General features: G+C 42.6%; 1 protein-coding gene across 2 annotated transcripts in view; it reads left to right on the top strand.

The window, feature by feature from the left end:
- usp34 (ubiquitin specific peptidase 34) overlaps nucleotides 1-14,825 on the top strand; it is a 59,607-nt gene that overhangs the window by 15,456 nt on the left and 29,326 nt on the right. For both annotated transcript variants that reach the window (XM_026172054.1, XM_026172052.1), the window contains exons 5-19: nucleotides 5,954-6,103; nucleotides 6,484-6,551; nucleotides 8,139-8,331; nucleotides 8,770-8,831; nucleotides 8,994-9,075; nucleotides 9,175-9,267; nucleotides 9,786-9,911; nucleotides 10,027-10,156; nucleotides 10,848-10,978; nucleotides 11,521-12,248; nucleotides 12,644-12,858; nucleotides 12,955-13,073; nucleotides 13,203-13,330; nucleotides 13,639-13,728; nucleotides 13,910-14,005. In XM_026172054.1, coding sequence (XP_026027839.1) covers nucleotides 5,954-6,103; nucleotides 6,484-6,551; nucleotides 8,139-8,331; nucleotides 8,770-8,831; nucleotides 8,994-9,075; nucleotides 9,175-9,267; nucleotides 9,786-9,911; nucleotides 10,027-10,156; nucleotides 10,848-10,978; nucleotides 11,521-12,248; nucleotides 12,644-12,858; nucleotides 12,955-13,073; nucleotides 13,203-13,330; nucleotides 13,639-13,728; nucleotides 13,910-14,005 — 2,411 coding nt within the window. The remainder of the gene's footprint in view (nucleotides 1-5,953; nucleotides 6,104-6,483; nucleotides 6,552-8,138; nucleotides 8,332-8,769; nucleotides 8,832-8,993; nucleotides 9,076-9,174; nucleotides 9,268-9,785; nucleotides 9,912-10,026; nucleotides 10,157-10,847; nucleotides 10,979-11,520; nucleotides 12,249-12,643; nucleotides 12,859-12,954; nucleotides 13,074-13,202; nucleotides 13,331-13,638; nucleotides 13,729-13,909; nucleotides 14,006-14,825) is intronic.

Here is a 14,825-nt window from a genome sequence, read left to right as displayed (position 1 = left end):
GATCCATGATTCGATTTGAATCGGGGAAATTTTGCCTCAGACAGTCAGAAATATTATAATTCAGATCATGCATCAGTACGTTTCCATATTTTTATATCTATAAAAAGAAAGCTGACACTTGCGAGACTTTATCAAAGGTGTGAGCATCACAGCAGATGCCTTTGTGTCAAAGTAGCTGAAGATAAAACACAGAAAATGTGAAGGTGATTTTCCTGGCCTGGGATTTTATAAAAATATTCTGCAGTAGATCAAAAGCGAAAGAAAACCATTAATCAACATATGAACATTAGCTGATGCTGCTGAAGTGAAGCAGAGCAAAGTTGCAGAGATTTTATTAGAGACACAGCTGAGCGATTTGAAATTTTGCATAATTTTAAAAAGTTTAAATTTGTTCAGAAGCCTATTGAACAGCAGAAATGAGGCTTTGTTTTCGGAAGTAAGTAAAAGGAAAAAAAAAAAAAAAACATCGCCCGACAGCGCTGTAAATAACGGATTTTTAGACGGGAAACTGTTTTTCAAGTACACACACAGAGAGAGAGAGAGAGAGAGAGAGAGAGCTGTGCATGAAGTGTAATTTTTTTTTTTTTTTTTATCAAGGTGGCAGCAAAAGTCAGAGGGAATTCATGACGATGTTTATGTGAAGCGTAGTTTGGATCTTCTTTTGCTGCTGGTTCGGTCAATATTGTTTGGAGAGAGATCAAACTAACAGCTTTAGAATCAGCGCAAAAAGGGCGTGAACACAAAGCGCGGACCCGCCGAAACATCAGAATCAGCGAGCTGTCGGCTTTCAGCCCCGACCGCGTCCGTCGGGTAGAATACTTTATTGATCCCTGGGGGAAATTATTTTTTGTTACAGTGCTCCATTTTAAACCAACATTAAGACAAGACAGACAATACGCTAACTAAGAATAGTACAATATATACATATATATACATACATACATACATAAGTCACTTATAAATAAATATTTGGAAAAGAAACATGTGTAGTTGTAGCAGCAAACAGTGTGTTAAGTGGATGCGTTGTACAGGGAGATGGCCACAGGCAGGAATGATTTCCTGTGTCGTTCAGTGGTGCTTTTCGGTAATCTCAGTCTCTCACTGAACGAGCTCCTGTGACTGACCAACATGTCATGGAGTGGGTGGGAGGTGTTATCCAACATTGTCTTTATCTTGGACAGCATCCGCCTCTCCGACACCACCTTGAGGGAGTCCAGCTCCATCCCCACAACATTGCTGGCCTTACGGATCAGTTTATTAAGTCTGTTGGCATCTGCGACCCTCAGCCTGCTCCCCCAGCATGCAACAGCATAGAGGATCGCACTGGCCACCACAGACTCATAGAAAATCCTCAGCATTTTCTGGCAGATGTTGAAGGACCTCAGTCGCCTCAAAAAATAGAGACGACTCTGGCCCTTCCTGTAAAGTGCTGTGGTGTTTTTAGCCCAGTCCAGTTTATTGTCAATGTGTACTCCAAGGTATTTATAGTCCTCCACAATGTCAACACTGACCCCCTGGATTGAAACAGGGGTCAAGTGTTTCCTGGTCTTCCTGAAGTCCACGATCAGTTCCTTGGTCTTTGCCACGTTGAGCTGCAGATGATTCTGCTCACACCACGTGACAAAGGAGTCGACCACAGCCCGGTACTCTGTCTCATCATCCCTGCTGATGCATCCAACCACCGCAGAGTCATCAGAAAACTTCTGAAGATGGCAGGTCTCTGTGCAGTGGCTGAAGTCTGTGGTGTAGAGGGTGAAGAGGAAGGGGGAGAGGACAGTCCCCTGTGGTGCCCCTGTGTTGCTAATCACCTTGTCAGACACACACTGTGGGAGACGTACATATTGTGGTCTTCCTGTCAGGTAATCAACAATCCAGGACACCAGAGAAGCATCCACCTGCATCGCTGCTAACTTATCACCCAGGAGGGTCGGCCTGATGGTGTTGAAAGCACTGGAAAAGTCAAAAAACATGACCCTCACAGTGCTCGCCGGCTGGTCCAGATGGGTGTAGACACGATTGAGCAGGTAGATGATGGCGTCCTCTGTTCCGAGACGAGGCTGATAAGCGAACTGAAGGGGATCCAGATGTGGTCTTACTATGGGTCGCAGCTGGTCCAGGATGAGCCTTTCCAGGGTCTTCATGATGTGGGAGGTCAGTGCCACGGGCCTGTAATCCTGGGGGCCACTGGGACGAGGCGTCTTTGGTACAGGGACGAGGCATGATGTCTTCCACATCACCGGGACCCTCTGCAGACTCAGACTCAGCATAAACAGTTTATGAAAGACTCCACACAGCTGGGGGGCACAGGTCTTGAGGACAAGGGGACTCACTCCGTCTGGTCCAGCAGACTTGCCTGAGTGAAGTCTCCTCATTTGCATCTCAACCTGGTATTGAGTGAAGGTGATGGGTGGGGGAGGGGTGTCAGGAATCTCACAGGAGGCAACATGTGAAGAGAGAGGCTGGCACAGTGGTGTGGCTCTGGATTCCAGGCTGACTGCAGGTGAGGTTGTGGGGGTGGGAGCAGACACTGTGGTGTCGAATCTATTGAAAAACAGATTCAACTCGTCGGCTCTATTCTCACCTCCCTCAGCTCCCCTGCTGTTGGTTGGCCTGAATCCAGTGATGGTCTTCATGCCCCTCCACACCTCTCTCATGCTGTTCTGCTGGAGTTTCCACTCCAGCTTCCTCCTGTAATTGTCCTTAGCCTCTCTGATCTTGTCCTTTAGTAACACCTGGACCTTCCTCACCTCCTCTTTGTTGCCCCCTCTGAAAGCCCTCTTCTTGTTGTTGAGGAGGGCTTTGATGTCCTTAGTCACCCACGGCTTGTTATTTGGGTAACAATGAACAGTCTGAGCTGGAACAATGGAGTCGGTGCAGAAAGTTATGTAGCCTGTGATACACTCAGTAAGCCCATTGATGTCCTCGGCGTGAGGCTCACAGAGTGTTTCCCAGTCGGTCACCTCGAAACAGCCCTGTAGTTCCGCTATTGCCTCCTCTGACCACCTCCTGACAGTCCTGGTGGTCACAGGTTCCCTCCTCACAATTGGCACATAGCGGGGGGTGAGGTGAATCAGGTTATGATCTGACCTACCAAGTGGGGGGAGGGAGGAGGAGCTGTATGCATCCTTGACGTTAGCATACAGTAAGTCTAAAGTTTTCTCTTCCCTGGTGGGACAGTCCACATATTGTTTGAATGTTGGTAGTGTATTGTCCAGTGATACATGGTTGAAGTCACCCGAGATCACAATAAAGGCACTCGGGTGCTGAGTCTGTAGCCGAGCTATGGCAGAGTGGATAGTGTCACATGCAGCTGTGGGGTTAGCAGAGGGGGGAACATAAACAGCCACCAAGATGACGTGAGAGAATTCCCTGGGTAAATAATACGGCCTGAGTCCAACAGCACACAGTTCAGTGTCCGGGCAACAAATCCTTTCTTTGATTGTTATGTTGGCAGGGTTACACCACCGGTTGTTAACTAAAACAGCAAGCCCACCTCCTTTACGCTTACCGCTAGCGATGCTGTCCCTGTCCGCCCGAACAGTGTGGAAGCCTTCCACGGAAGCATTCTCATCGGGAATGACCTGGTGCAGCCATGATTCGGTGAAACACATCAGGCTACACTCTCGGTATTCCCTCTGACTCCGTACCAGTGCTGAGAGCTCGTCGATTTTACTTGCCAACGATCGCACATTTCCCATCACGATAGACGGCAGACACGGTTTAAACCTCCTCCTCGCTTCGAGCCTCCGCTGTCTCACCGTCACCTTTTTTCTTCTCTTCTGTCCTTGACCTCTGCATCCCCGATGTGTTTTCCTCCAAATTTCAGCTGGTACTTCTGCGGGCACTTCTGCGGGCCTGGCCAGCGAGCCGGCCGGCATCAGGGCGATCAGCTGATCTCTGGAGTAAACAGTCCGTGCGTGTAGGAGATGTGCCGCGGTCCCGTTCCATGATAAAAGTAACAGTTCCACGGCCACCAGAAGAACAAAAACTCTCTCAATCCACATGATTGAGTAAGAGAGAGACAACGGAGGAAAATACAAGTCAGAAAAAAAAAGAATACGTAAGAAAAAAGAGCTAAACTAAGAGAAAAGCAGGAGCGACTGTAACAGGCTGCACGCTGGTTGGCGCATGCGCACTCTAAAGAAAGGCGACATCTCACTGATTCTGATGCGTCGGCGGGTCCGCGCTTTGTGTTTACGCCTTTGTGCAGAGTCCGTGTTCCTGCTAACATTTACGGTTTTAGCTGTTTGGTGGTTGTTGAAATTTTGTGACGTTTCACCTGAGATTCTGGCAAAATAAATTTCGATTCAGGATTTTAATGAATCGATATCACGTTATCCAAGCCAGAATCAATTTTAATCGATAAATCGGTCATCAAAACCCAGCCCTAGGGAACAACATGTATATGCCGTGACAGTGTCACGAGTCTGGTGAAGAGAGTCACGTTTTATTGTCACATCTTTTCTTGTCGATTGTGGTGGACTTTTGTTTCACTCGCGCTTGCATTTTGATTGATGTGGTTGAATTATAGCACTGGGGCATTATTATGATTTTGTTTTTTTGTTTTTTTTTTAAACAGAAAAAGAGTAATGAAAGGTGTCCAGTCTAATGTGTGGGACCTGGAAGAAAATTGCTTAAGTGTTATTCTACTTCCTCCAAAAGCAGATTTCAGAGGGTCAGCTCACGTGACTATTCTAAATGTAATTTGGAAAATTGGCAGCAGCAGATCAGATTTCTCATCGCTGCATAGATAACAGTAGGAAGAGATGTATGTATACCAGTAACATCTCAAGATGATATTTATATCCTACTGTGAAGTAAATATCATGACCATCACATGTTGAAAACAGCCGTCTCATCTGTCCCTTAGAGTGCCCAGAATGGTTTGTAGATAAGATGCTGCTAACTGAGTGACCATATAAATACAATTACTCTGATATGTAGATGTTACATAGGTAAGGTTAGGGCTAGGCTTACCTTTGTCTCTGAGAGAATGCCATCTTTGATTGGTTTACAGTCCCCACACACTGAGTTTTAAAGTACAGTTACTGTTAACCATGTAACCCTGGTCCTTACCTTCTTTCCGTTTCCTACCAGATGACTCACAGTGGTCACGTCACTGTTTTGGTAGTCCTTGGGGGGGGGGGGTTACATTTTTGTTTAGCTAAGTGTTGTCCCAGTTTCCTGCTCTCTTTGTGTTTTTTCGTACATGTGCTTACATTATTAAGAGAATTTCTAAGCTTCATAAAATGCATGGTAACAGGGTTTTATTGGTCATGGGTCCTGTTGAAGCTCGTTGTTTTCTGAAATGAGCATTGTAAGGGTTGTAAACATTGTAAATGAGCTCATGTGTTAGCTCTGTACTGTCAACATGAAACTAAAGCTGTTCTGGGAACTTATGCTGTGAATTCCTGTAGATGATGTTACAGTGCCCCAGAGAGAAGTAATGTGTCCCTGGATTATCTTTGTTCACTTTGCCACTATGATAAAGTTTTATTAGGCTTGGGGGAGGAGAGGGTTTAAGATGGCCTGAAGAAGACATTTTTATGAAAAACTCCAGAGCTGGAAATCTGGAAACTAATGGCTTTTCTGGTTTTTATTAGCAAAAGTAACTCATACCTATAGGAAATAAGTGTTTACACGCTTTATTTTAATTCACTACTTTCAGTCTCAAGTTCACAGTATGCTGAGTTTGGCACAGCAGTATACTTTTACCACACAGTCGTCTTTAAGTCACAAAGAAACAAAACCAGTGAATATTCTTTAGAATAGAAGATGCTTCTTTAAAGTCATTTTGCCCTGTCTTTATGCATTCAACAGCTTTGTCTTCTGTTGCAACAGCACTTCATCACAGTTGACAGGGCTAGCTCAGATTACACACACAAAAAGGAAAAAAAGGTAAATGAGCTTCTGAGTGGATGACCGTTTGTAAACCTGCTCTACTCTTGTCCAGGATGTGGAGGTACCTTTGCATCTGCTGCGCTACGTCTGCCTGTTCTGTGGGAAACACGGCCTCTCCCTGATGAAGGAGTGCTTCGAGTTTGGCACTCCAGAGAGCCTCCCCTTCCCTATCGCCCACGCCTTCATCACCATAGTTTCTAATGTGAGTGCTATCAATCTAAACCGCTGCTGTTATTTCAAAAACCACAGATTAGCAGAACCAGTTCTCATACGAATTAGTATGTTTAAAAACAACTTGGATAATAGTGGTAACAGCAGTAAATTGTGATCGGTTTAAATTTGATAATTGCTAAATTTAAGATGAAATTGTTAATCTGTTTGAGTTTTTTTTTTTTTTGGAGGCAAGTACTGAAGATATTTTGGCTAACTGCCTTTTTTTTCTTTATAATGTCCCTGTAATAAATATAACGCACAACTTTGAACATGAACTTCTGTTTAAGATGCAAGGCAGATTCTCAGCTGAAATTTATACTTAAAAAAAAAAGTTTAATTATTCGCATATTGTATTTGATCTTCCCACAGATCCGAATATGGTTGCACATTCCTGCCGTCATGCAACACATCATACCGTTCCGGACCTATGTGATACGGTGAGTTTACACACAATTCTTGGCTTTAAACATGTAACAACATAGAGCATCTTCCTCAGCCAGAGACGGGTGATTCTCACCAGTTGCACTTGCTTTCAGGTGCAGGTTAAAAGACCTGTAAGTGCCTCAGGAGCTGCCATGTTGTTGAACACCACACTTTCTGAACCTGAAGACAGTCACTAACACTCTTACTGCAGTATTCTTGTGTACTGTCAGATTTTTAATCTTGTCTGCAAAGCTCTGAATATTAGATTCAGTGTCCAGCTTTGTTTCCCAGCTGAAGAAGTCAAGATTTGCTATTATTTATAAGCCAGACGTTGTTGATTCTGCATTAGAGCTCGCCATTTGTCTCAGTCAGGCAGCGCAGCCTCTTCTCTTCTTGTTAAAGTGCCATACATTTGTTGCTAGGAAGAGCCTTTGTTGCCATAGCAACAGTTGCCAGACTTCCAGTCAGTGTCTCTTCACGTGACCCAAGAGGAGGCAGAGTGTTGGCAGTGCATGTGATGTAGGCAGACTGATGCTCTGCTACCGTATTGCCTCTTTTGTCTGAGTAGCTTGGTAACTAAATAAACTACTGTATTTAAAAAACAAAACAAAAAAAATACGACTTTACCAAGTTAACTCTTTGGTAACATTTTCTGTACCAAAGAGTGAAAAATTGGAGCCAGCTTTAACAAGTCAATATTTTTCCTAATACTATAGTATACAAATAAAAATCTGCAAATGTAATAATGTTGCATTCAGTGTACTTCAATTAGGATTTTGCTAATTAAACACATGTTAAACTTCCATAGTGAACACAGTATTTGATATTTACTAGATTATCAGTGTGTTAGTATTGTTATTGTGAGTAGGTTGGCATGCTAATGTTTGTAAAGCTGCTTGAATATTTTAAGCTCTGCCTTGCAGACTGTGCTGTATACCTCTATAAAAATGATTGATTAGCACAACCATAAGGAACACATCCAAACAGTAGAGAAGTGGTTTCACATGATAACAATTAAAAGATAAAAAGGTACGTTAACAAAAACCCAAATTAGGACAGTTTTCACATCATGGTAACTTTCCATTCTATTTAAAGATTTCTTTTTAATTTAAATGAACACAAAGTACTTCAGTAGCAACTCTCCAAGCTACACCTCTAAAAACCACAAACGCAGCCATCCAGAGTGGAGAGTAAATGAGTCAGCAGCACAGTTGTTTATTGGAAAATTATAGCGTACGCCTACAAAAGTCTGATTCAAAACAGCCAACCTTAAGTGAGAGTTCTTCTTCAAAATGAAACTTGGCTGTTTTAGAGGAGGATTTATGAAACTTTTTTTTTCTAGCTTTGGGATGCTGACAAGTTTGTTTTAATAGTACCCTAAAGGTCCTTTGTTTTTCCTCTCAGAAGTAATGATTGGTGAATTTCAAAGATCTGACGAGAGGGGGCAGTTTGTACAATGTAGGAGGGGGAGTGGTCACAAATACTGTGGGTTTTTAAAATAATACGTAAATAGTGCTGGCAATACTGTACAACCCTTGGGGAGAGTATTAAACATAAAAGTTTTTGTCAGTAGCTTATCTGTCAGTCGGATGCGTCTGCAGGTATCTGTGTAAGCTGTCGGACCAGGAGCTGCGACAGAGCGCAGCACGCAATATGGCAGACCTGATGTGGAGCACGGTGAAGGAACCACTGGACAGCGCACTGTGCTTTGATAAGGAGAGCCTGGATCTTGCCTTCAAATATTTCATGTCACCCACTCTCACGATGAGATTGGCCGGACTTAGCCAAATCACAGTGAGTCGGACTCCAAACGGATTTAACTCATTCTCACACCCTCATGTAGGTCTGGCTGATTCTAGTTTTCTGTGGACCTTTTGTCAAAATGAGACTTTGCACAAAAATATTTAAGCAATTGGAGATGTCTGTAATATTTGGTGGGAAATAGAGGGATGAATTGTGTTGTATCTGTAAATTTCCTCTTTTGGTGAAAGAACACAAGTAAATGCAGTCCAGGTTTAAAAACAAACAAACTGTTTAAGTGCTAAAATTGAGAATACTTTCACTAAGTATACTCCTAATTGAGGGAAATAACATCAAAAACAAACATCTATTATCTATGCTGTCCACTAGATGGTTAAATAAGAGCTATGAGCCAGTGGTGCTGCAGTTATTAATTTGACAGGTTGTGCTTCATTCCTTCACTTATTGCGGGGCATGTTTGTGTTTCTTCAGAATCAGCTGCACACCTTCAACGATGTGTGTAACAACGAATCCCTGGTGTCTGACACAGAAACGTAAGTTAGTGTAAAGAAAAAAGATGCCTGTCCATAAATGCAAGCAAACAGGAAGGATGTGGTGCTATTTTAAACCAGTTTGGGCTAAAAATAAATAAATAAACAAATAAATAAAATAAAATGGTTCACACAGCGTATTATGATTCTGCTTTTTTCTTTCAGGTCCATAGCAAAGGAACTAGCCGACTGGCTGATCCACAACAATGTAGTGGAGCACATATTTGGCCCAAATTTGCACATTGAGGTGAGACTTTTGGTTCCAGTAATGAAAAATGAAAAAACTATTCTGGAGAACATTTCCCCCAGTTTTGCACATTTACATTTGTGTATGTGTGTTTTGTAGATCATTAAACAGTGCCAAGTGATCCTGAATTTCTTGGCTGCAGAGGGCCGGCTCAGCACACAGCACATAGACTGCATCTGGGCTGCAGCTCAGGTAAAATGAGAGACTGTACAGCTTTATTCCACTCCATCATGGGGCAGCCTGCAGTCAAACATCAGTCATACCAAGTGCTCGGTGCTGGTATTTCTGTATTGGTGGATTTTTCTGTGTCAGAAGCACTGGGAACAAAACTTTTAAAAACTACGGGTGTATATGCCACTAAATGGTTTATGCATTTAAGAGGGACACTGCACATTAACATACATTGCTGTGAATGTCAGAATTGGCAAAGAAGCCATTTTTCATCTGCAGATGAAGTGGGAACTTGATCTGATTTTTATTTATTCTTTCATTAACTTTAAATGGTTCAAATTCTTCTGTGATTTAATGCAATATTATATTTAGCCTGTGTTATATATAATAACTGTACTGTGATGAAATCATGGAAACACTTCAGGTGAATTAGTATGTTCCCTTCAGTATTTTGCAATGAGTTGATGAGATTGTGGGCGTTTTGTGTTTAACAACAATAACAGCTTCTTTGTTGTTGTTTTTTTTCTTTTAAAAATCAGTTAAAACATTGCAGCCGCTACATCCACGACCTTTTCCCGTCTCTCATTAAAAACCTCGATCCTGTGCCTCTCCGTCATGTCCTCAACCTGGTATCAGGCCTGCATCCGAGCACTCACACCGAGCAGGTACAAAACATTCTGAAGTTGAAGCACTGGGCACAGTTTCACCAACATTGTCTTTAAGTGGTTGTGACGTCGCTATGATGAATTGCTTCTGTGTTTCCCCACTCTCCCCGGACAGACACTGTACTTGGCCTCTATGCTGATTAAGGCCCTCTGGAATAATGCATTGGCAGCAAAAGCCCAGCTCTCCAAACAAAGCTCCTTCGCCTCCCTGCTTAACACCAACATCCCCATGGGCAACAAGAAAGGTCAGCGTGCATGCATTTCAGTACGAAGCCTGTTATTTAAAAAAACAAAACAAAAAACCCCCACCAAAAAACAGTATAATATTTTTGAGGCTTTTTCTTACCACTTCGGTATCTGAGCTTTAGTTTAAAGACAACATGTTTTATATTAGTTGGCTGTGGGACTGGCTGTTTACCAGAAATGTAGTTTTTAATTTCTGGTTTTATAACTGGACCTGCCTTCTTCACTAACGATAATTTTAGGATAAAATTTCTTCCAAAATACAAAATGTTCCACAACCCAAGAGATTTCCTGCCACTTGATTTAAAGAAAAGCAAGAAACAAGTTTTTAATTTCATTCAATAGTGGCTAAAATGATTATATACTCAGTCGCACCTGTCGGGATAATTGATAATGTGATTCTAGGACAGCTGACATCATTTTTGCCGCGTGTCTGCAGATTTCCATTGGCAATATCTACAGTTAAGTTGCAGATATCTGCAGTGTGATTTCCAGATATTTGCATCTTCATCATTAGTTATCGTTCCTCTATATATGTACAGTTTGGTTATGACTTTAGGATGAGTGGTGTTTTTACACAATAAATTCCTGAATCTTCATTAGACCTGGTCAATTCCACTTTCAGACTGTCGATGCGTTATTGAGCCTCAGGATTATACACGGTCCTCAGTCTGTCGTCTAATGTGGTTTCAGGTTCACCGGCCGCAAGTCCAGACAGCAGTGACAATAGCGACACGCAACACAGTGGAGGCAGCGACATGGAGATGGATGACCAGATGATGACTGGCAGCAAGAGGAATCAGCAAAGACTATCTGACACAGAGGTATAGAGCACATATGGTGACACAATGAACTAGGATCAGGTGGTAGAGCAGGTGTTCTACCAATGTGAAGGTCAGTGGATCGACCCCTGACTTCAGTCTGCATGATGCTGAACCTCAAGTTGCCCCCAGTGCATCTATTAGAGTATGTGTGTGAATGTTAGAAAGTGCTGTAGGAAGGTGGTTACGATTGGCTGAGTGTTGTATGCAAGTACCCGTCCATACAAACAAGAGAATAAAGAGCAGCTGACTTATTTTCCTCTGTAACAGTCATGATTGTTTTGAAGTCTGTCCTATCCTTGTGACCTTCTGCACTATGAAGGTCACTTTGACTTTTCTGGCCACAATAATTTTTACTTTCGGTCAAAACTTCAGTCCAGTTTTTGAAATGATTAAAATGACGTATTCTGAAGGGAGTTGAGGCCCTTAAATCTTATACCATGACCTGTTTCTTTGTCTAATGTCTTTCTGTAATGTCTAATTAAAGCCAGGTTGTTAACATAAAATGCACAACCAGGTGAAAAGAGCTGCTGCTGTTTCCTCAGGAGTCTATGCAGGGCAGCTCAGATGAAACTGCCAACAGCGTGGAGGAAGGCAGCAGCGGACCAGGCAGCAGCAGTGGCCGCAGCGAGGCTTCCAGCAACGAAGCCGCCTCTAGTCGAGCCAGCCAGTCAGCTGGGAGCCCAGGCAGCGAGCTGCACTCTGATGACATGGCAGATAGCGAGGCCTTAAAGGAGGAGGAAGAGGAGGAGGAAGAGGATGAAGAAGAAGACGAAGAGGAGGAGGATGATGACGATGAAGAAGATGAAGATGAGGGTAACCGCTCAGCTGCTGAAGGTGGGCACCAAAAGGAGCCCCGGGAGCAGACTGAGTCAAGGAAAAGGAAAGCCGGGGATGCTCTTGGTGAGGGGGCAGGGCCGAGTGGCCCAGGGGGAGGAGCCAAATCCAAGGTTCTCCCTTTCAACCCAGAAACTTCTGGTATTATGGTAACAGCGGCGACAGCGTCTCTAGAGAGCCGCATGAGAATGCTTGACACTTGTTCAGCATCGTCATCTGCTCGGCCTGATGGGACAGAGACCCAGCAGCAGCCGCCAGATATCAGCCCTTCTCAGATTGTCCAGGGACCTCAGGAGCCTCCCTGTCTCCCGCGACCCGGGGACTTCCTAGGAGAGGCCATGAGCAGTGAACTCTTCAACTGCCGTCGTTTCATTGGCCCTCAGCACCACCACCACCATCACCACCATCATCATCACCACCACCACCATCATGAAGGGTAAGACTGCTACACTTCTGTTTATGAATGGCTAACACAGAGTGTCTGTCTACTGAGCACATAGTTTCAAATTAGGGTAGAAATGGAGGGACATTCATGGTATTCTGCATATAGCAATTTTTGTGTGTTTATATACTGTATATTAATAGGTAAGTATAGGATTTTACCTTCTGAGTACAGCTTATGTCCAGCACATATTGTAGTATTAAAGCTGGTTTTAGATGTAAAACATTTTATTGACTGCGGTGTTTATTTTGCATATTTGTCTTAAATCACAAATTTCATCTGTGCTAGGAAACTCTCTGTAGTTATACATGTTAGTGTTTTTGTTTTTTCTCTTTTAAATGTACCTGTCAGTCTATCCTTGATCTATAAACCCTACTTTCCTCCCTCAGACCCATGGTGGAGGACATGCTGAGTGCTGATGACGTTAGCTGCAGCAGCTCTCAGGTCAGTGCGAAGTCAGAGAAGAACATGGCTGATTTTGACGGGGAGGAATCGGGCTGTGAGGAGGAGCTAGTCCAGATAAACTCCCATGCTGAGCTCAGCTCCCACCTGCAGCAGCACCTTCCCAACTTGGCCTCCATTTACCATGAGCATCTGGTGCAAGGTGGGCCACACTATGGAACTAGGACAGTTTAATTTATAACAATAATAATAATAATAGTAGTAAATCTGACCATGTGAATGCTCTTTATCCCCTCAGGTCCAGCTGTTCATAAACATCAGTACTCCAGCAGCCACGCTGTGACTGACATCAACTTGGATAATGTTTGTAAGAAGGGCAACACTCTGCTCTGGGACCTGGTACAAGATGAAGATGCGGTACGACTTCCACTTCTCCAATATTTCCTTATAGACAATGCTTTATGTTCACAGAGTTGATAGATGGTGCTTCAGCTAGCTTCAGTAGGATTGTGTAAAATTCATTTTATAATTTGCTTGTGTGTTTAGATTCATCTCTCTGAAGGTCTTATCAATGAAGCTGAGAAACTGCTGTGCTCGCTGGTCTGCTGGTTCACTGACAGACAGATTCGAATGCGCTTTATCGAGGGTTGTCTTGACAACTTGGCCCATCACCGGTAAGAGTGACCTCTTTATTTATGTTTTAAATTGGTGCATAAATGTATAAATACAACACGCTTATGATGTTTAGGACTTATCTCTGATTGAATGTATTGAAAATGAATAATTGGTAGGCACCTGTTCTTGCAGTGCACACATAAAAAGGGTTGCATGTTGTAGCTTCCTGTGCATAGATAAACTACTGATTTATCAACACCAGATAATCATTTCTTGAGCATTTAAAATGTTCATCTTATTTATTTTTGTAATTATTCTCGTTTGGGAATCTTGAAAAACTGGACTCTGTCTTCTTCTCTTCTCTCAGGTCAGTTGTGGTTTCCTTGCGTCTACTCCCTAAACTTTTTGGCACTTTCCAGCAATTTGGCTCCAGCTATGACACTCATTGGATCACCATGTAAGTTACACCACTTCTTCAGAATGCAAAAGTCAAATACCATATGGAGTTTCAGATACAATTACATGACTCATCAAAGCTGAGTCAAAATATTTGAGTCTTTCTGAAAAAAATAGAAATATGAGTATTGAAGTGTTTTGTTTTGTGAGCCTTGCACTGATTTGGTTGTTGGTTCTGTCAGGTGGGCTGAAAAGGAGCTGCACATGATGAAACTGTTTTTCGACAACCTGCAACACTACATCCAAGAAGTCAGAGAACACCGGCACAAATTTGCACTGTGAGTCTGTCTTACACCACTACTACATATCGACACTACTATACAGAATATTGAGTCTCCCTTTATTTCTTTATATTTTGCTTGCAAGAAGCCGGACTCATAATTCTTTTTAAAGTGTTCCCTGAGCTTCTCCAGTCTTTCTGAAATTCTTTGGTTGCTTTTTCACTCAATCCCATCTTTGTTCCTGTCCAGAAACAAGTTAAGTCACTTACCACTGACATATAAATAATTCAAGCAAAACAGCAGCACCTGCTGTAATTCAAGGTGTGAAGTCGGCTTTACAGACAACTTCGTATCAAATTGTCTGTTAGAAAAGCACATTATTTGTTCTCATTTCTTCAGTTGAATCTACAAAAAAGGCCCGACATGATAGTATGACAAGAATAAAATATCACTTTTGCACCAACAAGTTGATTCACAAACTGCTATTAGCTGGAAACTTTATATATCTTGGGGAAACTGGAGATTTGGAAGACAAGAGAAAATGGTACTGTCAACAGTGTGATAAAGAACAACAGAAGCAGACCTTTCAATGTGGTTCAAGAAGCCTGGAGAAATTTTCCTCATGATGACTTAAAGAAATTATGAGTTCAGGCTGTGAAGAATAAAGTTGGTCATACTAAATATTCGCTTTCAACTTGTTAGAAACTGTCCAAACTGTTTTTGCCTTGTATACTGTGTATAACTCACACACACACACACACACACACTACCTAATTTAACCACCCCCTTCCGTGAAAGGACTGCTGGCTACCCGGACAAATGTGAGTTGAGTTTGTTTTAAAACTTAGATTTTATGTTATTTCTTTATCCATAACTG

This window comes from Astatotilapia calliptera, chromosome 6 (assembly GCF_900246225.1).
Source record: "Astatotilapia calliptera chromosome 6, fAstCal1.2, whole genome shotgun sequence".
In the NCBI taxonomy this organism is placed as follows: Eukaryota; Metazoa; Chordata; class Actinopteri; order Cichliformes; family Cichlidae; genus Astatotilapia; species Astatotilapia calliptera.
Note: the sequence above shows the minus strand (reverse complement) of the source record. Positions and strands in the feature narration are given on the sequence as shown.